Source organism: Monopterus albus, unplaced genomic scaffold, assembly GCF_001952655.1.
Source record: "Monopterus albus unplaced genomic scaffold, M_albus_1.0 scaffold129.1, whole genome shotgun sequence".
NCBI classification, from domain to species: Eukaryota; Metazoa; Chordata; class Actinopteri; order Synbranchiformes; family Synbranchidae; genus Monopterus; species Monopterus albus.
The window spans coordinates 1317608-1341577 of NW_018128009.1; the positions used below are offsets into that span (position 1 = coordinate 1317608).

A 23970-nucleotide genomic window follows, 5' to 3' on the forward strand; every position below is an offset into this window, starting at 1 on the left:
CATTGATAATCAATTGAAGCAGTGGGATAGAAACCGTGAAAAATGCACACAAGAGAGTTGAGAGATTCAAAGAAACACGATAAATAAGGCCAGGCACAGCTCATTTTAAAAGTGGAATCTTCAGTTACAGACTTGTGTTCAGTACTGCTTTAGGCTATGTTTAGTCCTGATAACCTCCACCACAGTCTGTGGCACTTTACCAACGAGGAATATGTGGCTTCTTGGTAAACTAATCATGCAGATATCAGTGCTTCACATAAGTGCCCACTGATAATGACTGGATGCTGCATTAGAGGTCAGCACTAACATGTTTAGTAGGATTAAGATGGTTTTGGGTGTCATGTCAATTTCATAGAACCTTAACCTGTATCTTTCCAGTCTGTTCTTGCAGAATGATGAGTAGCATGATGCTGTTGAAGGTGTCTGTTCACTATGCCCTTGGGTACAGAGTACCAACACAATTTTTTTCAGCGTTAACGTAAGACACTTTAGATTGTTTTTGCAGTTACATATTTAGTTAATGCAAAAGGAATCAGGGCTATGATTAAACCAGGAAGTAACAAGTAGCTTTAGTTAATGAACAATAGCAGGTGCCCATAGTAAGTTTTATTTAAAAAAAAAAAGCACCAAAGTGATGGTTTATTTTGAGGGTTGTAAGACACTTGACTGCACTGAAATAGGGAAGTTAGTTTATTTTAACCAAGGTGTATCTTTGCATGTACATAAAGCTTTCTGTTACCAAATTCATAGGTACAGTGGGTATTGTGGTTACCATCGAAATACCTGTTAGAAATATAAGCTGCAGTATCTGCCAGTCTCTTTGAACATGCTTCACATGTGTTGGTTATTCTATGTTTTGCATGGTGGTGTTTGCTGATATGACTCATATAATGACTAATTATTTGCAGTTAAGGATGGAATAGTTTAACTTTGAAGAACCCAGATCAGAGTTGGTCTAACACTGCAACTAAAACAAGAACATTTGTTGTTTAATTAACTTCTGCTTTCATTACAGGCAGCCATCAATGGAGTGATACCACAGGAGAATGGCATCTTACAAAGGTAACAGCTATGTTGCCACAATTTTCTGTAACTTAGAGAAAATATATCAGTTGCCCTTACAACACTGAATGAATGTCACCTGATATCACGTGTGATGTTTCACTGCACTGTTCTTTGTTTTATAAAATGACCATGTATAAAAATATGAGATGGTGTAAAGGAAACATGGACGGATGGTGTGGGAGTGGAATGGAGATGTATCTGATAGTGTGCCTGTCACACCAGTGTACATCTACAGTGTGGATTATCAAGTGAAGCAACTTTCAAATGGCACAGGAAATGTGAAACCAAAGCCTGAATGTATTAACAGGAAATTGAACTCTCTTCACTTCAGCAACGACCAGCCAGTGAAAACTGAACAGTTTCAGTGTTTGTCCTAATGCTTTCATGAACTTGTGGGTATAGTTTGTGTAGATCTGATTGGACCAAAATTTTGTGGATCATCCACTTCCCTGATGAAGTAGCATTTGGAAGTTGTTTAACAGAAACCTATCAATATAAATACATATCCAGCAAATAACACTAACTACTCAGAGGTTATTGCTCCTCCTGTGGTTTCTAATCTGCTGTTCAATTGAGGAATAATATAAAAGACACTGCAACTGCAAGGAAACGTTCTGCCAAGAGTGGAGTTGTACACACTTTCTGAATAGAAGAGGTTTCTTTAGGAGGCTTTGTGTCCTTCACTTTCCTTTAATGGTTGGTTGATACTGATGAATGCAGTGAGCTGATCTGAACCCACTCAAACTGAAGATGTTGTGTTAAACCATTTTATTTTGTGTACACACTTGTGTGCATGTGTGCGCATGCATGTGTTTTAGTGTGATCCAAGCCCTTGGGCTATGAGAATATAGCTGGTCTTTCTCAAGGGCACACATTGCTATGAATGGAGGCTGGCTAGCAGCGTGATCAGCAGCCAACACATTTACTAAGTGGCTGGCACTGGTATGAGTAAGCTGGCACTGCCCAGTAAACAGACTCTGATGACGTGACCTGAGCTGGGGCCAGCTGGAGACTATGCCAGTGCTTCTGTCTCAGATGCATTTCTCTCCTCCCTGATGTCCTCTGAAGTAAGAAAGTTGAAATCTAAAAGAAGTTTGACTTATAGATCAGTAACCAAAATTCCTCAAGCCATCAAAAATAATATCTGGAAGGACTTAGTAAAAAAACAAACCCTGAATTATCTGAAGTTGAATTCAGGCTCTGGTTTAGACAGTTTGTGGGTGAAGGGCTTGGCAGTTTGACCCTTTAGGACACCTCCTGGGCTGCAGGGGAGCAGTGCCATCTACAGTAGATGTAGGGCAGTATGGAACTAGGCCCAAAAAAGCAACAATGGACAATTTAACAGCTTCAGTGTGATTGTGCCAAGTTTAGGTATAAGTGCACTCACGGCCTTCCTGTGTCCTCACAGCACATTTGTGGAATGTAGTAGTTGTCAGTCTGGTTTACCAAAGTTGTAGTTTTAGTTTGTGTAATACTATCTCAGTAGCCCTTTGCAAATACTGACATGTTTATTAAATGTTTCACATACACTCGCTGTCCACTTTATTAGGTACACCTGTACAATTGTGTGTAATTCAGTGCAACATTTCTGCCTTACCGTGTGTATTTATGAAGCTCAAAATGTTTCACTTATTGGTGAATTTGTAATAAATGTAGTTAAAGGTGGTGTTGTACTGAAATACATTATATTTAGATAGGTCTATATTTTTTGTCCTCCCCAACTGCATAAAGTACATGAGAGGGTCAGAATATTCGAAACCTGTATTTTGCTGTCTGATAATTCACACATTCAGATGCTGTTCAGGTGCTCATACCTTATACTCATGATTTTAACTTTAATGTCAGTGTGATTGGTCCACCCTTGAAATATACTATTTTATATTTTTCAAACATTATCTCTCAGCAGATCAGTGTTGTTACTTAAAGAGCCCATGGCTTGCACATTTCCAGACATTTAATTTTTTATCTCCTCAAGCAGCCAAAGCAAACAGGTGCTGCGCTCTGGGGGAATCCACCATTGATGAACTGGTTAGACTCGGTCAGGTAAAACAGCCAGTCCCTGTACAGGAACATTGCCAGACATGCAGTAACTTCAGGCCCTGTATTTTTCTCTACATCCTCTGGCTACAGTGCAGCAGCAGGAGGGAAAATGTATCCACAAAACTGGGCGCAGTAGAAAAATTCCGCTTTAATATCCTTAACAAACAAGGCAATATAACATTTTGCCAATATGGTGGGGGCACTGGTGGATGTCGGGCAAGCTCACACGAACTGCCTGGAGATTATGTCCATTCAAGGAGATCCTTAACCTATCATGTAATATTTTATTTTGGTAGAAAAAAGTCTTGTCAGATGTCTATAAACCCAGTTGCTTCTACATAGAAGTACAACAACATAGGTACACCTTCTTTTTGAGCTTTCAATCATGTTTAAGATGATAATTCATCATTCTACAACAGTGCAGCTTATCAACATTGTAGATATGTCAGAAAACATAGAAACGCATGCTCTTTAAGTATGTCATTTTAAGATATTCACTCATTTAGATTTGAGTACCAATTTGACTCTTACCAGTTATCATTTTAGGAAGGATTTACCGTATTTTCCAGACTATAAGCCGCTACTTTTTTCACTTCATGCACACACCCTCATCATGGACAACACATGACGAAATGCATATGATGCAGCTTTCAAGTTACAGGTGATCGATCTGGCTTTTGAAATATCTCATGTTACAACGTGGACACCTGCGGCTCTGTACAAAATGTTTCGTCGTCTTAAATTTAGTGGATCCGGCTTATATTCTGGTGCGGTTTATAGTCCAGAAATTATTGTAGATATTCAAATAATTGGTTGATTACTAAAGTTGGTTTGATACTGAGTGGTTAGAGCAGGAGATAGCTTTGCTAAGTTAATTTCCCACCCCATCGGCCCACACTGTACCTGGAGGTTTTGTGGGTGTTTTAACAGTCAACCCACTCCTCGGGACAGTGGCCTCTCTAAGCTGGTGGGCCAAACAAAATGCAGCCTCTGTTAAAAACCTGGACTCTGGCACTCAGTTGTTGCAAGACAGTACACTTCAAGGAACAAAGGGTGCATTTGTTCTTGGTCAAAAGAAAGAAACATTATTTACCGTGTTGTGTGAAATATGGGTCATACAATGAACAATTGGCAAAGAGAAAAAACAAGCAGATAGTGTAGCAGAGGGTGAGATGCAAAGTCATTTCTTGTTGGTATATATATTTTTGAGAGCTTCTTTTATGTTTTGGCTTCTTAGTCTAACCTTCTACTTATTTCAGTTTTTTTACAACCTGAAATAATTAAAATATTATATGCAGACTCGGCACTCAATCCTCAACATCATCAGTAACCTGTTCACCTCTGCACAGTAACTTTTCCAGTGAGGCAAGCCAGGCAAGCATGTACGGACCTCCTAACCAATCAGAAGCAGCCGATGCAGCAGCAGTAGGAGATACAGTTCCTCCCCCGTCCTCTTCATCTTCGTCCTCATCTCCTCCATCATCTTCGGCTTCAGCTTTTTGCCCTATCAACCCCTCCTCCCGACACATTGTAGAGCGTCAGTCCCGAATGCTCAACTTCAGAGTGGAGTACCGGCAGCGCTCTGTAGAGCTGGTACTGGAGGAAGGCAGCACAGTTGGTGAGCGCCACACATATGAACACAGATGTACATACTATGCATAATACTTCACATATCATACAGATTTTTTGTGTGTGTGTGTGTAAATGTTAAGCTGAAATATTCCTTTGCAATGGTCTGCATAAATGTAATTTACAGGAGAAATCAAACAAATCCTTGAGACAGAGCTTGGGGTTCCAGTGTCCAAAATGCAGCTGAAGGGATGGAAGGTTGGAGATGTATCTGATAGTGTGAGTTGTCTCCACAAATGTTTGTAATAAGCATTCAAATTAAAAAAGACAATGAAACATTAAAAAGGAAAAATAGCCCCTGTGATATGAACTACACCTGTAGTCTTTTGTAATCATATTTTGGCTATTTGACATTGTGTTCTGTCTTGATCTAAATAAAAGTGATTATTTTTGAATTTCAAATTTTAGATGCATGTGTCCTGATATTTGTTATATTGTACAATGAACATTAATTCCCTGTCTGTACAGAGTTACCAGGTTGTGTTTCCATCCCACTGGGTATTGATCACTTTCTTTATAACAACAGAACAGCATGCATGACTTTTACACTGTGGAAAACATTTTTTAAAACCATTAAGGTCCATGTTAAACATTGAACTGAACCATTCTGAAGCTGAATTTCTGCGTCTCTGTGTGCAATCAGACGGTGCTGAGAAGTTTACATCTGCCCAAGAACAACAGCCTCTATGTCCTGACCCCAGACATTGCCCCTACTGCCAGCACCAGCAAAAACAGGTATTCAGCCTAGCAATCAGCACTGTTTTTTTAATATGCTGTGCCATATATTCACCTCCCCTCAATATCCTAGAGCAGATAGTGTCTTAAGAAAGCATTCGCACATTCTAGTCATAGATTTAAATTTAAATGGACTGAATGGCTTTTTTTTTACCCATCAGTGTATGCTTAGTAACTCATAATGACAAAGTGAAAGCAAAGGCATTTGCACATTTATATATATAAAAAAAATAATAATTACATGACAAATTTCAAATTTATGAAGCACATGCACTATGATATACTACTAGTACTGAGTGAGTGTAGTATTTAAAGTGAACACTAGGGGGTGGTCTATGTCCAGTTATGGCGTTGAAGTTGTCTGCAAAAACCAGCCAGCAAATCCCAGTTTCATGGGTATATTAAGGGACATTTGACCTGCCAGTGCACATTCATTTTTTTTGCATCCATTGTGACATTTTGAGAGTAATGTCTACCCCCACAATCTCTGTGTTGTGTAAATAGTAATCTTCTCTCCTGTCTTTGTATCTTTTAGCCTGACATTGTTGTTTGCTGAAGGTTGTTTTGCGCCTTACTTTTTTTTTTAGAGACTGTGTGTATATTATCCCCACTTCATATCTATTGTTTGTTCTATATTTTAAAACCAACCAGTCTGTGACATTAGTGGTAGTACCCCATGACAATAGAAATTTATTGAGAAAGCTTCATTAAGCCAGTGTTTTCCATCCAGAGGTGGTGTGTTCATCTCATGAGTGCGTGGCAGTATTAGCAACCTTTCCTTCTGAAATGTCAGGCAGCTCAGTGTCAAGTCATAGCAGTAATACAATCACAGGTGGCAGCTGAACATGTGAACAGCCTTTCATCAGTGTCAGGTAAACATCGTCCGGGGAAGTCCTGTTTCACCTTCTTATTGTAGGTGATGAAGATTATTTTATTTTATAAAATAATATTTCTTAGTTTGAAGATAAGAACACTGAACAAGTAATTGTCAGGATCTGTGCTTGTCTGCATGTAACATATTTTGATTTTAAGTATACACGTTTTTGTTTGTTAGTTTTCTTGAGATATTAGTATGGTTGGAGAGCTTGAGATTATCGTGTTGGTATTAACTGCGTGTTTTACAGACATTTCTAGGGCAAATGAGGAAGATCTAGACACATCTCTGCCACTCCTGTAATTATTAAAGGAATGGCTTTTATTTTTAGAGGCCTGTGCTGCTTAATGTGATGACCGCAGTGTCTACGAGCAAAAAAAAACAAAAACCAAAACAAACGATCAAATCCACAGGGAACTAACCCATTTTTTAAAATTACATGCAGTGCTAGTGCTGTTAAACAGTTGAATTGTGTGCTTTAAATATTAACAAATATTGTTAACCAATATTTCATGAGACTTTTGAGGGATGTTGTTTCAAATGCAGTTTACCTGCGTTTAAAGGTAAGAACTAGAACCCCTAGTAAAGCATTACTATTGACCTTTATTTGAAAAGAAATTACAAATTAACACCTGAAACAAAACTGTAAAAACTGTTTAGGAGGGTTGTGGAGTACAGTAAGGACATTCTGCCTCCTGCTATAAACTACAGACACATTTTGGTACAAGTGAAACATTTCACTGAGGTATAATGAAATTTTATGTTATAAAAAAGGATCATTATAATGGATCTTGTGAAAATGTTCAGTTCCTTCTGACTGATCGCGAGAGGCTCTTTATACTCTCACATTTAATGGCCCTATTTTATTTGTTGACAGTGGATTCAAATAAAAATTGTACTGTTGCTCTCCCCACATTTCCTCATGTTAGCAGCCAAGCAAGCGTCCACATGTCACCAGAATAATTGTTAAAGAAGTCATTTGGCAGTTCGCCGCTTTGCCTGTTAGTTAGACTAAGTGGTAGATATATTGTGTTGGCAGCTAATAACCCTCATCTCCCCAGATTTCCCTCCCCCGGTCTCTCTTCTCTCTGTCTCATCTTCTCACTCCCCCACTAACTGCTGTGTCTTTTTAGCGGCACCGTTGCCATTTCTCCAAGTGTTATCGATATCATTTTGGGTGTCAGGAGCTCATTATTCTGTGTCAGCTATTTTGGTGGAGGACAGTTGGGGCTGAATGGAGTGGGTGGCCTCCTGTGTGCATGTATATGCGTATCTGCGTGTGTGTGTGTGTGTGTGTGGTGATCCTGCTCTCATACTGGGAGAGGATAGGTGACAGATCACGGTGTATGGGGGGAGCAGTCCCCTGTAGTGGTACCAGACAAACTGTTAGCTTGCAGTAAAAATAAACTGTGGTCACACCATATATCCACAGTACACGCAATTTGTGTGCAGTGTGTATTAGTTTGTTGCAGTAGATAGAGCTCTGTGCCAGCTCCTTAGCCTGATGTTTTAGGACGAGAAGCGCACATTATTCCCATCATTCCAACTCAAGGTACTAATGTATTATGGTAATGTGAACTTATCTGGTCCGATACTATCACCCACATCTGCACAGTTAATCATAACCACAATTTGCATTCACAGTTGTATGCCGCCTCCGACAAACCACAATTTTCTTTTTTTTTTAACTTTTCCCACCTTTAGTATTGCTGCAAGTCTTTTACACACACTGTCTTTATCTGTTGTCTCTTCACTGTCAGAAAAATGCATTTTAATCTGTCAAACTACTTTACCCCAGGTTTGTTTAGCATTTTTTGCAGTGTTCAGTATTTAGGAGTGAAATGCCCTTCTAGGAAAGTGATTGCAATTCTGTGCTATGAAACCAAGATGACATTTAAAAGGGTAGGAAAATTTACTGCTATTTTTCTCAGTAGAAATAGTATTGTGGTTGGTAATACGATTGATTTACTAAGGCTGTTGTCAAAGAATTTAACTAATTCTCAAGTAATCTTAAATGATATATTTTGACTCAGGTGACTGTCAGATAGGTGTTGTAATCAGAAAGACGGTCATCCATGCAAATTTAATTTCACAATGTTTATTTGCTTCAAATTGTTGCTGAGTGAAAATACAAATTTCCCATAAATGCTAATATTCCTGGCAGTTACTTTGTTGAGTTTGGCTCATGCAGCGCACACACCTAAACTAAACGGGCTGATTACATAGTGCTGCACTGTCATTATAAGCCATGAATCTTGAGGCTTGGGGAGATTTTCCTTTGAGCACCAGTGCATCTCAGGTAGCTCTTTAGCTAGTGATGTGATGTGCAGTTAGTACTGTAGCTTTTTTTTCTGTGGCCATGTTGATAACTGCCTCTGAATACAAGAGGGTGTTGTGGAGGAGCAAATCTCCTACATAAATGATGAAGGCCTGATGAATATTTCAATGGAGCCTGTTTCCTTCCTTGTTTGTTCTCCACTCCAGCTCTTAGCCAGCACGTTTGCCAGTGAAAGGTTATTTTAATTTGAACTCAAAAAAATTTCAAATAGCAAAAATGATTAATTAGATTTTGTCTATTTTGTAATTTGGCTTTCAGTCTCCCCGACGGTGTTGTCTGTGTTTCAGCTACCTGATATTAGATACTTTAGGGAAGTAGCTAGCTGGTTAGGTAGAGTGGCCGTGATGGGGAGTATGTAATAGTTAGCCTGCTGATTAACTTTGGGACCAGATGGCAGACCAAAACAGAGCAGAGTCGAAACGATTTCATATCCTTCTGCTTTGTTGTGGATGCAAAATATGGAGGAGGTAAGAAGACCCTGTGTGTGCTTCCTGACCTCCTCTGTACATATCAGGCAAGATGATTGGTCAGCCTGTACTCTCCTGGTCAGTGTGATTTTGTGTTTCTCCATATGTGTCTTGAATCAGTTGAAAGACACATTTTGGTATATTGGGAAAAATATGTATTTGAAAGTGTGGGTATGGGTATTTGTGTTTTGCAGGCACATGTCACATTGTGCATGCGTGTGCATCTCAGTGTCTGGCAATGCTAGTTTAATAAGGTCTAGAGTCTGCTCTGTGCCGCGGGGACTCGCAGCTTAGGCGATGGGCTTACCTCAGAATGAAACCAATCTGTTTAGCCTGCTCTTCTCCCCTGCAAAATGCTCCATTTTCTCTGTCAATAAAGTTAAATGTCATTTTCCTCCCAGCACCCTTATGCCATGTCAAGTACCTCTGGAGATGCTGCAGGCCGACCTAGATGTCACCAAGTGTGTGTGTTGAGTGAGAAAGAGACCTCTGTAGGCAGAAGCAAACACTGAGAAATCCACATTTCAACCCTGTACTTGAGGGCCTGCTTATATCAGAAGACAACAGCTTTGACAACATCAGAGGTGAAAGCAGCTCAGAAAGAGGGATATCAGACCTGAAACATGGGAGTTTTTATTTATATTTGAACCAACAGACCTCTTCAGAGAGATGGGAAATGATGAGGAAATGACTCGTGAATGGCAGTGGTTTCTGTATGCATTTGAAATTTTGAGTAGCTATGTTTATACTAAAGAACACAATAAGTTATCTGGTTTTTCAGAGTAAATCTTAAACAGAACTCCACCCCCAAACACACCAAATGGCTTGTCGGTCTGCCATAAATGACTGATAAGATGTTCCTTCTTTGCTTGGAAGGACAGAGTAACACTTCCACTCAGTTTACCCTCTATTTCTGTCTATTTAGGAGTCTAGCTGCCTGCCAGCAGTAGCTCGGGACTGTGTCCAAACATAATCATGATATTAGCGAGATCCTTATTTATGTGTCCCTACCCTTCCATTTCTCCTCTCTCTCTCTCACGCACACATGCACACACATCTCTCATCCTTCTGCTCAGCCCTATTACATATGCATTCATCCTTCCCAGTCCACACATTTCCAATCTTCTTCAGTTAGCTACAACAAACATTACATTTACATATTGATTTCGTAGTTTTAGTCAATGTAAATATGCTGTCATTACAGTAAATTTGAGCTTCTGTTAACATAAGCTCGTCCAGATCTGCACAGATTAAGGGTGTGATTGCATAATTAATGTGTGCGCTACATATTAATTCCCTCATCCCTCTCTTTCTCTCAACTCTTCCTCCTCTCCTTGGGTTTTGAGCCCTGATTAAGTGCCTGCTTCGGCCCTTAAGCCTCCCGTTGATATTCAGCCTCACAGACCCAGCGTTTGTTCAAAACGCTACTTAACCTCACAGCTTATTGTAAATGACGCTTCCAAAAGTTGATTCCTCCACCACCACCTCTTTACGTGAAGCACACAGCTTCTACGTTTGCATCGTTTACAGATATCGTCTCTGTCACTGCTATAAGCTGCTGAGCGAGCTACGGTGTCAGTCCAGAAACTCTGCTCATTTAGAGCTCTTGGACAGGTCATGTTTCCACTGCCAGGTCTCTGCTTGCAATAAAAAAAAAAGTACATGGCATAGACCTTGAGACTGTTAGTTTCTTATACCAGTTGTAACCTGTAAACGGCTTGTATCTGTCTTTTGTCCCACCAGTGGATGTTTAGGTTGTGCTTTGGTTTTAAAATACAGGTCATTTTCTATACATGTCATGGGCCACTTAATCATTCAGTTGATGGTGAGCTATTATGATGCATCATGTTGGCTTGATTTATTTTTATTAATACTTTTGTGGCAGGGTCATTGTTCTTCTCATTTTGCTTCCATGTTGTAATATATTATTAATTTCAGTTGGTATGGAATAATGTTTCACTTAGGTAAAAATGATAGAGATTGTAGTATTGTCTGGGGATATTACATATACATACATTTAATTTTATCAGTCATCAAGTGGTCTCTGGCATGGCATACAGCAGCCTGCAACTGATATAAATTGTAATTTCACTATATACACAGTCATTGCTACTGCAGTTAGAGCAAAGAGAGGCAGAGAGTGAAGTAGCTGCATACAGCATTAATCCAGCAACATCTGCTGAAGAGGTAGTGTGTCATGATGGGTCGTTTTCTCTTGAGAATGAAAGTAGTTGCATTGCTCGTCCCTCATTTGCACTATTTTCTATTTTCTTTGAACAACTGAACTGAGTTTTAGGGAGCTGGCAGTGTTTATAAAAAAAAAAAAAAAAAAAAACTTTTTTGAAAGTCAGAAACCTATGAGGCAAAGTAACTGAGGAGTTTATGGTAAAGGTTGGTACCATCAAACGTCTCAGATATAGTCTGTGCTGCTTTAAGGTATGTCACAGCAAAATCTTGCTTCTAATGCACCTTTTGGGTTTCTGGTTAGGAAAGAGCTCAAGGCTCTTCTGGGTTTATTTCATAATGGTCTTCCAGGTTTGTTAGCAATGAGGCAGATTGATGGACTCCATGCTGTTACTGTGTGGGAGGTCAGAGCTGTAGTAGACTGCTGTGCTGAGCGCAGCTCTGACCAGGCATGTTAAGACATAACCTGTGAAGTGGGTGAGTAGCCCCCTTGAGGAGGCACCCACCTCCCTGTGGGCCAGCAGGCTACCACTAGTTAACAAGTTTCAACTTGCCCTTCACTTGACTCAGTTGCTCTTAGAGATAATGTTGGTTTTTCTTTGCCTCCCTTCTTTTATTTGTCTTGTCATAATTGTCACGTCTTTTGATATATTTTTTCTGCATTGCTTTCTGTTTTACTGTGTTCATTCCTGTTACTTAACTGTTTAATTGTTCCCCTCTTCTTTAGTGCTCTCCAGGAGTCATTAAACCAGAACTTCCTGCTAATCATCAGCAAAAAAAAGGCCCAGAGAGACTACAGCCTCAACTTCCCCGGCTCTAGAACCATTCAGGAGGTATGACACCGTCATGCACAGACCGTATGGGACATCAGAAAGTCGCTTTATATGCACAGACAACACACCAAAGCTCTCAGTAACTCATCCATAGTCTCTCACATGCACATTATTATTGTACCTGATTCTGGTTTCTCATAACACAGCTTTCATTCCTTTTGCCAAACATTGCTAGTCTATCTCAGCCATCGATTCATTATTCATCACAAATGATCACATTTCCAAGGACATAATTACTCTCACAGCTGTGGTCTGCTACAACCCCCTCTTTTTATCTCCCCACTCCACCTACGCTGCGTCTTTCTTCCTCTCTCTCGGCAGTCTCAACAGTCTAAGAAGCAGTTTAAATGACTGCACATTGTTTGATCTAGGCATGCGGGAGCAATGGAAAGAAGCCGAGTCCGTTCATTTTCTTCATCTGAAACTAAACAGTAGATTTGGCAGCCCATGAAATATTTATTGTTACTCATACCCAATGTGAAGGCAGTACATCTCTCTCTGTCCATCCGTTATTACTATCACAGCTGCTGCTTGCTTGCCTATGCAGATGAGTAACCGTGTGTGTTTATGTCTGGGCCCGTGTGAGTTCAAATAAGAGCTACCCTGCGCGTGCGCACACACACACGCACATTACTGGCCTGTACTATCCTTCTACCCTGCTCCTACCCCCAAATGCCAAGGGAGACTTGAGCAGGTATCATTTATTATTCACAGTGGGTATCCTGCTGTCAGAGGTGAGAGGAAATGAGTTTCCCAAAGACGGACCAGGTAGGATAGAGAAGAGCCACGGCTGGTCATAGCTCACATGTACATGAAGTAATGATCATTTACACAAAATACTTTATGTGACAATATTAGGAATCAGTCTATCGTTTTTATTCCTGTGGTGGCTGTATAAAATTTGTTGTTGTTTAAATTTAGTTATTCTTTATGGTCTCCATGTTTTACATCAAGTTTAATTATTTTCTGTCAAGTAGCAGTGAAAGGAGTGCCTTGTTCTTTGCTCATTTCAGCTATCGTGGTTTGTGCCTAACTCCTCCATGCAGGTGAAGATTACACTAATAATGATCAGTCTGCTAGCAGAGCTTGTAGTGGTGCTAATTGAACAGATTAGTACAACCAACATCTGAACTAGAGGAGGCAACTTGCCTCCTTGGTTTTCTCCCTCGCTCTGTTATTTTTCTCCTCCCTCCATCAACTCTCTCTTCCTTTCTCACTCTCTTCTCAAGCAGATGGTTTTGATGAGCACCCACTGTGAACCTTAAGTGTTTCTGCTGGGATTACAAACACTGGCGAGGGGTTCCTGCCGTGTGGGAGGGGGAAACCATGGACACAGAAATGAGGCAAAGGACTATTGGCTTGGTGGGGGTGCTGTAAGAGGCCATGGGGGATAGAGCAGGGACAATGTGGGCTTAAACAGGCCTCCATGTCGCAGTCTTTTTCTTACACATGCTTGTCTTTAGGCATCTCAAGGCCCCCTGTAGTGAAAATGAAGCCTAGAACTTTAACCTGTGTAGATCTGGGCTGTGTTTGCCCCATGTTGACCATGCTCTTTATATATTTACTCTTTAGCTAGGAAACAGGCTTTTCCCCTTTTATTACTGTAATGTTTTAGGAAATAATATGTCATTAATTCATGTGTATACATCATGTAGGGACTGATTTAAAAGGCCCGCTAACCACCATGGATAGCTACAGGTGCAAGTGCAATCATTAGAGGCAGTCAAATAGTAGTTGTGGGTGAACTCAGTGATGGTGCTTTGAAATACCTTGTGATAGGTTGTGAAGTTCTGAGATAAGAGTAACAATAAAGACAAACAGGAGGGAAAGTGTTTTTCTGTCATCGTCAGAAGACTTAAGAGTGCAACAAAGAAGTTACACCATATTCAGCCTGCCTGACTCTTTTTCCTCATACTGTGTCCACTCACAGACACACATGGACTCCACTACAGAGCATCTTTCTCTCTCCATTCTCTCTTTTGTCTTAGCTGAAGACTAGCCGATGGTCCCTGCTTGTGCATATCAATAGGGATAGAGTCCGGTCTTCTTGTTTGTCTTCACCAAAGGCTCTGGCTTTGCCTTGTTGCTCTCAGGGAACTGCCCTTGCCCCTCCTTTTCTGTCCCTTCATTCTCCATCTCTCTCTCCTAGTGTCCCCTCTCTGCCTTCTTTTTTCTCCATGTCTAGAGCGCAGGGTGGTGTAGACTCTGATTGGCATTACCAGACAAGAGTGTGGGGGTAAGTTGCTGGCTAGCTGCTTAGCTAAGCTGGAGAGCAAATGTTTGCCAGGGAAGTAGAGGGTAGAATAGGGATGGTTGCTGGGTCCTGAGTTGTCCGTGACCAGACCAGTTGTCCTAGGGATTTCCCTCCTCTACTGCCCCCCGGGGCTGAACCTGGGCCCCATCCCTGCCCTGCAGCTGGGAGACATATAGGAACCAAATGTAGACAGGGCTATAGAGCTGAGAAAAAGCTTGGATCGAGAAAGGAGTGAAAGAAAGGCATCTGGTGCCTAGGGGAGACTAAGAAAGAGAGAGAGAGAGCTTGTGACTGTTTAACGGAAACCTTTCCTTTTCTTTGATTTGATTCCAGCCAGGGATTACATGCAATTGGCATTTACAATGATTGGATCATTAATTTTGCTGTGAGGCATATTGCCCAGCAGCTCTGCACCACAGCCAGTCTAGCTAATGCTGTGTGTAACTGGCTCGTACATCCCTGCCTCATCTCAACATGAACAACAACTCACAAATCGGCAGTGCTATACATATTATTAAGACTTCAATTTAAATACTGTTCTGCTTTGTTTAAGATATTTACTTTACAATTTAGCTTCTTTATCTACAAGTCAGACTGATGGGTAATTTTATGAGCCACCATTGGTACGATTTTTTGCTTATTAACCCAGCCAGTGTTGTAATGGCAGTCAAACAGTTGATCTGTTTTAGGTCAAACAAGTTTTAGCTGGTAGTTGCCAGTAGGAGTTTATGTAAAATTACTTTCTCAGCATCAAAGATTAAATAGAATTGTTTTCATTTGTTGCAGTCTTAACTTGTTAGTGAGATGGTTGATGTGGCAGACAGGGGGCAGCATCAGACAGTATTGCTTCCTCAGTGATGGCTGCTGTGTCCATCATATGCACTGCCTTGTAGCTGGGCACTACAACAAACGTTTGGGCTACCTGGAGAAGCTTTGCAAGGCTTTTTGTCACTCTGTGGTTTGGTTGCTATATAGTCTAAATGACTTTGTTCTTGTTTGATGTGGTCACATCACATTCTCATAATAGCACTCTACTTTTCAAATAGCCAAAGAACGCCAGTGTGAATGACTGCCTGCAGATTCTGGTGGTGTCATTTTAGGTAGGCAGGCCTGCTGGGTTTTCTTTCTGTGGGGAGATCAGGCTGCCCTCTGCCAGGTGCCTTTTTCTGTTCGTCTCCACTCTCTTCTTCCAAATCTCACCTTCTCTCTCTGTGGTGGGCGTTAGTTTGTTGTTTCTCTGATGCTGCTTTAACCTTTGACTGCAGCCTCTTCATTACTAGTGTTTATGCCTCTCCTTTCCTCCCTTTTCCCCTCTATTCATCGGCCGGCCAGCCGGTCAGTCAAATCCCTGTAGTCCGGCTGGTCAAACATAGATATTACACTCTGTAATAACACTGGCCACCCGCTCTGACCCCAGCCTGCTATCCTGGCCATAGCTTCTCTTCATAAGGATAGGCACCAAACAGTGTGGTGTGGGATTTACGATAGATAAAGGATGGCCTGTGCCACTCATTTATTATTGTTCTTTTTATTTTTTTTCTCAGCTTGTTTGTACTGCAAATTGCTTTGCTGTGTCAGGCCCACCTTTGAGTTTCAATGCTTATATAGGATATTTACTGTTGCCTTGGCCAAGGTATAAATTCAGATTTAAAATGATGAACTGATGAAGCCTCTTGGATGAGAGGTGAAACGTCTTCGACCTAGAAATCTAGTGCAGTTGATTTTTTAAGTTTTTTTTTTTTTCAGCTTCAGATTTAAATATAATAACTTCTTCAAGCAGCCCATCATGTGTTAGTGGTCTTAGACACCCATTCAAGTACATATACACAGACACAAATTGTAGTAATTTCAGAGTGTAAAGGCACAAATGCCCAAGCTCACTGTTCAGTGTTTTGCAGCTGCTTTCCTCCTTTGCCTGACATAGGTTTTGACTTTGTGCTTGTAGCATTCTTTAAGTTTCCACCTCTATGATCAGCAGTTGTACATATGCCCAAGGATCCATCTCTCTTCAGTGCTTTTTACAAAGACAGGATTTGACCCATGTGTGGAGGGATCTTTGCTCCACAATAGACTGTTTTCTCAGCATCAGTGTCCAGCCCTGTAGACCTGAAGGGCAGAATTCTGGTGAGCAAATGCATTAGAATCCACGGCTGCTAGCGTTCAGACGCCAACGGCGCTTTGATCAGTTTTGGCTGGCGCACATCAGGTTGGCATTAGGGCTTTAAACCAACAGCAGTCTGGACGGTGTAACACAGCATTCGGTGAGACAGGCGCTGCAGGCTGCTAACTGTTTAAAAGCACAGAATGTTATTAAGTGATGCAGATACAGCATCCGCGCATGAATAGGAAAAGAGAAATACTGTTCATTTCAGAGTGTGGGGCTGTTGTTGCTGGGCATTAGCCGTGGCATCTGAAGAATGTTGATAAAACTGGTGGTGTGTATGTGTTTTCTAAGTCCTCCTCCCTCTTTTTGACTCATCTTTTTGCTAGGTCTTTGCCTCACAGTGCTAAACGTGGGATATTTTGATGTAGCCATTGCTGTCATTTATAACATTTTATTTATTGTTTTTTTACCCTTTCTAATTAGTAGTGCAGGCCTGATTTTTGCATTTTAAATATACAGAAATAATTTAAACATTACTTTTTCCCCCAGGTAAAGAGGAACATTTCAGACTTGACCAATATCCCAGTTCGGCATCAACAGTGGGAAGGATGGCCTGCGACAGCATCTGATGACTCTGTAAGAAGCGCAGACACAAAACACACTCAAAAATGTACTTGTTAACAAAACATCTGTCCTCACTTTATTCTCTACTGTACATATTGCCCTAATGCTGCTTAGATCCAAGACTGTAGACTTAAACATAATTAAACATCAAGCATAGCTTAAAGTCTATGATTTAAAGAGTAGTAATTGACATTGGTTTGATATACTTGCAAACTGCAGTGGAAACTGTTCAATGGCAAAAGTATGTCAGTAGGCATGAGAGTAAGATGTTGAAGCTAATTAAGATGTCAAAGACGGTCCCATCTTGTGTCCTCTATCTGTGGACATTAAAGCTCACATCATTGAGTCCTGTTGACCTCTCCCATCCCAGGGTGCTCTTCTCAGCCATTCACCCAGCACACAGTCAAGCTGATCAGAAGCGGCCTTCATATGAACCTTGAGGAACCTCTGACCCCTTTTGTCTTGCCCCTTCTTTGACTGCACATGTGTTCCCATGCTAATTGTATGGGATGGTTTATCATGCTACATTGAGGAGTTGTTGTGCACACATTCTTGTATTAACCTCTAGCTAAATATTTTTTTCTTTTTTTTATGTACGATTGTTGTTTGGTTTGGAGCATTGGTATTGACTTTGCCCCCCCACCCCCCCCCCCCGTTAGCTTATATGTTCTATGGCAGAACTGGCTCTACTGTAGCAACTAGACTACAGAGTTTCTATTTATTCTTTTACAGTAAGTGGCAGTGCACATTTGTGGTTAATTATCATGCCAGTGTCCACGTAAGGTATTTTAGTGTTATACCATCTATTTCATGTGTCACTCATCGTTCCCATTTCAAAAACTCAAAGTAAAAAAACTAACTGCACCTGTTTTTATGACTCGAAGTAAATCAAAAGACCCAGAAGGGCAATGGATAAAAGGTTATTCATCATTTCACTGCAGGAGATTGTTTGCTTTATTGTGTTCCATTACAGCTCAGAGCAGGCAATTATAAACCCGGTAACCACCAAACAAACCATACTGCTATGATGGAGATTTATGATTGTTAGCATTATCTTTGTAGACATCCAGTTATGTGATCAGTAAACAGCCTGGGATTGCAGCAGAAATCAGTTTAAATCTGGAAGCACATTGTGGGCATGTGGCGCAATGACTGACCTCAGTATGAGTAAACGTGCTCGAGTATTATGGTAACAAATGACTGACTTGTCAAGCTTACAACCACAATATGCAGCATGTGCTTTATGACTTTCCTGTTCACACTGACAGAGGAAGACGGCTAACCACAGACACTTTTTTAAAATTGTGTTCAGGATGTTGCTGTGCCTAGTTGTAGATGGAACTGGGACTTTGTGATTCTTTTGTAAACATACAAAGGAAAGAAAATTCCTCAGCATTTTTCAGTGATCAAATAAATAACTTTAGTCTGTTTTTGAACACACAATGGGTTTTCAGTACCTGAACAACTTTGGACTTTTTTCCAATATTTGAAGGACAGTGACATCTCTCACATTATCATTACATCACAAAGCCTTGAGATATTTAATAATTTCATCATCTTAATTTTTTTTTTGTCTAAAATAATGTATTACTATCAGAATTAAAATTATATTTATAGATCTAAACATGAAAAACAGTTGTTTATCAATAAATACACTGATTTTGGTACATAGTATTAAAACACAGATGTATAATTTCTTTGCTAAAAAGCAACATTGCATGCTTATTTGTGACTTCCATTTCCAAACAAGCCCTTCCAATCTCAGTATAATGTTGAGATAACTTGGGATAAAGCCAAATAAATGTGGTTTTTGTCTATGTATTTTTGTAATCTTGACTGGTTTTCAGTGAACCTCAGCCTATTCTTGTAGGTAGCTGTGGATATGATGGCCAGGTATCATGAATAGTTTGCAACTCATTGTGGCATCATAAGCCCGGTCGGCACCTGGCTAACACACATCTGCAGTGTATTTTCAGGATGAGAAGATATTAAAAAGCACAGAGACAGAAGTGTAATAATGGCCTCTGGTCTCACCATAGCTCTCTTATTGAAATGTGTGAAGGTATTAACAGAGAAAGCCCAGGGCTAGGCTGGCCTAGAAGGCGGACAGGGAGCCAGTGTTAGTGTCTGGCTCATTAGCCCAGTCTCATCTCTTGGGATTTGGGCCAATAAACATGGCAGCCAGAGGCCCCAGATTATGTTTAGCTCTGTACACTAACCCGCTTGCATTGGAATCGATCACTACTTGAGTCTGCTTTGCCTTTAAGTGTGTGATATAACTGTTTGCCTGCTTGCATTTACTCTACGTGTGTGTGTGTGTGTGTGTGTGTGTGTGTGTGTGTATTTGCATTTGCGTGTTTGCAAATGTGCCTGCCCTTATTGTACACATTGTGCCTACAGCTTATCGAGCCTTGATACTTTGAGTTTTGACAAGCTATGATTGTAGAACCAAAATTTGGAAACATTATTAGCATAAAAAATTGCCACAGGTCAAATGTTGGTGTTTACTTGTTTTTAGGTCAAACGTTGCCTGATTTATAAAAGTATCATATATTTTAAAAAGTGTGCATGTAAGTTAGTGATGTTTGGTTTAAATCTAAATATAATACTTAATACATTTTTAGAGGAAAATATAATTGTACTGTCAGTACAGAAACTTACATATTATATTGACAGCAGTATCAGAAGTATTGACATGAAACACAGCACTTACTATGACAGTGTCACTGTAGTTGCCTCTACTGTGACTACTGTACCAGTCGGGTTTATAGTTTTTCTTTCAGACCTAAGACCAGTTTGGTTGCTGCGTTATACAATCATAGTTTGTTTAAAAATGTTGTGAGCACAGAGAACAAATGTTTTTAGTTCATCTAATGGATCAACTAGCTCAGTATCAGTTTCTTCTGTGTTCTGAGAAAGTTATTTGAGTTCTATTGTTAGTTTAATTATGTCCTCTATTGTTGGAGTGCAGGAAACTAGTTTGTTAGAAAGAAATTCTCACCTTTCGTAGAAACTAGTAGTTGTGTTGCGTCCCCCTCCCTGATACTGTCCACTCAATGCGTTTCATTGTTTATTGTGCTCTGAATTGTCCGAGGCCTTATAGAGAGTTGAAATTGGATCGTAGTGGATAATACTCGAATAGCAGTGAACTTCAGATCAGTTTATTTAGACCACTGTGTTATTGTATGTGGTGTTAAACTAAGGAAGTAGAATGTAAAAGGAAAGCACAATGTGTAGTTGAAGCAGTAGCAATGGGAGGTGATGCTCATTTCTAGCAGACAGATTATGTTGACCTGGGTCAAGTACTAATTCACATAGTAAGATTTCTTTTTCATTTTTGCAAAGGTTACAAATCAGAACACTGCAAGAAGCAACAAATACTTTATCTTGGTTACAGCGCTTTGTTTAAACTTTGACTTCTATATTGAGACCCACAATTGGGGTCGCTAATGTGAACACCTTTCTGGTGTGTGTCGTCCCCCCCCCCTTAATTTGCTTCGCAATGCTGGCATACAACTTTTCCAAGCCACACCTAATACATCAGTGTGGATCTGTCAGTCATTTGTTAGCAATTATAATTTTTCTAGGATATATTTTTGGGTGCTGTGATTCTAATGTTTTGTACTGATTAATACATTTGTAGTATTTGCCAGAGTATCCAAGTAGGGGATCATGTGAGGAAGCACGCTGTTGTTTTTTGTGTTTGCTTTGGCATTTCTTTTCATTTTCATTGCGTTTACTACATCTCCTCTTTCTTGATTGTACTGGAAAAAGTCCACTTATTGGACTTTGTAATAGTAAAATTTGATGGAATTCACTTTACTCCAAGTAGGCTAAAACAAACGCTCTGACATTATTTTTCAAACACCATGATCTAGTTTTGCATTCATATTCCTCCTGAGTTTTGTGGCTTTAGTGAAGCTGTTTTGAACAGTGCTGAAGTTGATTACAGAGGTCTTGGCAACAGTTGATTTGAGAGGCAGACAGGATGTTAACTTCCTTTGCTGTTTGATATAAGCTGATCGAGCCTCCTCTCCTGCCTCAAAAACGCAGCATGGCGAGTTTCCAGATGGGCCTCATCTCATTGGAGCCGTTTTGATTGGCAGACCTTCCTCCACACCTGTTGGAGTGATTGACAGCCAGTGGGACATCCTTATTACATCCCCTCCATCTCTTCACCCCCAACCACCACCCGCCCTTTCATCTAGCCAGTAATTGCTGACATTTATGCAGTGTTTCATGGTGTTTGCTAATGTATTAATGCTGCAGAGCCTTGGAGGGGCCTTGCCTTGTAGGCCAGCGCCTCCTTCCATTTCCCAGCTGGCATTAATGGAATCCTCCTCTACCTGATTTGGCCCTTTGGAGGCGAGGTTCCATACCGGTGGTTTCCGTAGCAACAGGGCTCAGCAGAGAGCTCAGGCAGAGCCCCCTCCCTTGTAGGATTGGCTGTCTTCAGGTGACATTCAGCAATGAGTTAGCCTCTTATTTTCTATTTCTTAGCGGTTTTATGCTTTCTACAGAGCTAACATCTCACTGATGTGTTTGCGCCTTTATAGAGGAGGATAATGTTCTTTCTCATTTGCTTGGTCACCTTTTAGACCCACTAGTACGTACAAGCATAGCGGCTCAGCATGATAGAAGAGATAACAACAACCACATCCACTGTTAAGCATCCTACTGATCCAGCCACCATTTATTTATGCCTTCCTTAGCCTCTAGCTCTGTATTTGCATTTGTACAGTATGTTTCTGTACGCTAATAAACACTGTACGACGTACACCATAGAGGGCCCGAGATACTAATTGTGAGTGGCATATCTTCAGCAAGGCTCAAGGGAGCCTGAGCAAGGAAACCAACAGGTGTTAAGGGTTGGATGTACTTGGTGTCTTTTTTGTTTTTTTGACTCTATTCTTCCTATCAATTCTTCATTTTTTTCATGATTTCTGTAATTTTCACTCACACTTCCACTCAATCTGTTTCCCTTTACTCTCTCATCTTTTCCCCTCTCACTGATCTTCCCTTGCTCCACATTCTCTTTGATGGAGCAAGGTACTGTGGTTGTGGTCGCTGTCAGCGCAGCTGTCAGTAGTAATTATCTCACACTCACAGCCAGACATCTAATCCAAACACTGCCTACACCAGAAAAGAAAAAATGAAACACAGAAAGAATGAAGGGAGAAAAAGGAAGAAAAAGAAGGGTAGAGAAGGGAAGAAAAGGTTCAAGAGGAGGGAGGGGGTTAAGGGAGAGAGAAAATTCTTTCCCTGTATCGGCGCCTCAATGCTTAGAGCCTCAATGCAAGTGTTAATTAAAAGAATCCAAAAAAGAGGAGCCAGTTCCTTTGTGTGGAGATGTGGGAGAGGGTCATTTGGGGTGGTTAACCTCACCCCTCCCACCCCCATGCCCTGTGGCACTTCAGCCTTGTTTCTCCGTTTTACCACTGAGCTGCCAAGCTGCACTTGTGTACCTCAGCATCAGGAGAAGCCATCGGGTCAAAGCGAGGAAGAGGATTGAGTGGCACTCAACTAATTTTTTCTCTTTTCAGCTCCCCTCCTTGCATCCATGTCAGCCTGAACCCTGCAGGCTGTCTTTGACAGGGGAAGTGATCAACTTCATATATTTATTAGGCCCTTAGATGAAAGCCTCTCATTGTGAGTAGTGGGTAATGAGTAATCTTGCATTTGATTGCCTAATCATTAGGGTATAGGCAGAGTGGACTTGGGGCCATTCCTTCACTTGCTTAATACTCAGAACATTTAAGTCTTTGTATGGCTCAATACCTGCAATTCTTTCTCAGTGCTAGTGGTTTTTAAATCTCTGTTTGTTCCCCTTGTTCAAAGACTACCGCTAACTTACTTTATTTTTGCTGTTGAGGGAATGATGTTTTGTTCCATTAGTTTGTAAAACATTTTCTGGAGAGATATGAATAGCACTGGACCAGAGTATTAAATTAGAGTTGAGTTACATGAGCAGAGACAAGGCAATTCAGTTAAGTGTTCTTCGTAGGTGTTCCTGGAGTACTCAGCTGTCCTTGCTGTGACACTTACATAATTCTCATGGTCAAGAGTACACTGGCTACTAATTGGTAATACTCAAGAAGGTAGAAATGTGTGCACTCTGTCACGGTGTGTGGGATAATTGTCATAGATTCATAGCAAAGGTTTTAATTCACTGTGAAACAAGTGTTTTTTTTTGTTGTTTTTATTTCACACATTTAGCTTTTGCAAGGAGTAAGATGTGAGGTACACTTACAAGTGAAACTATTTTATGTTGTTGGCTAGTCCCTTTAACTGTGTTGCCAAAATGTTTTGTTTGTGTAGTTTGAGTCAGACTACCCACGGTTTTGAAGAGTTGCTTAAGACAACAATGAAGAGGAATACTCATCAGGATATTATTAATTCCTGACCTGCCAGGGGAAATACTGCTTTTCTTGTACAATATATCTTCTCCTTGGTTACTGAGCTGGTGGAAATTTAAGACAGGGTCAATATAACTGGCTGGATTATTATTATTATTATTTTTTAGGCTGTATTAAAGTGTAAAATGTTTGTTCCTCTTTTGTGAATCAGTGAGAGAGTTCATCTGAAAAACTTGATATGTGAACTCAATATTGTTTCAAATTGGAGATGTACTGTAGTATAAGGGACAAAAACCATGGTTGTAATCAAAGGTTAGGCAATATGTATACATTCCTCTATCGCCTTTGTAATTTTATATTAAAATATCTCCATATATATCTAATACAATGTGTATATTGAAATATAGTAATTTTTCTGGAAAAAATAATTATGGATTTATGTGTTTGAACAGTAAACAGACAGGAAT

General features: G+C 40.4%; 1 protein-coding gene across 1 annotated transcript in view; it reads left to right on the forward strand.

Moving 5' to 3' along the window:
• The window catches only part of faf1 (Fas (TNFRSF6) associated factor 1), a 70260-nt gene that overhangs the window by 4326 nt on the left and 41964 nt on the right, over positions 1-23970 (forward strand). The window contains exons 3-8 of the mRNA XM_020612996.1: positions 1016-1062; positions 4455-4723; positions 4862-4953; positions 5378-5469; positions 12060-12165; positions 17073-17159. Coding sequence (XP_020468652.1) covers positions 1016-1062; positions 4455-4723; positions 4862-4953; positions 5378-5469; positions 12060-12165; positions 17073-17159 — 693 coding nt within the window. The remainder of the gene's footprint in view (positions 1-1015; positions 1063-4454; positions 4724-4861; positions 4954-5377; positions 5470-12059; positions 12166-17072; positions 17160-23970) is intronic.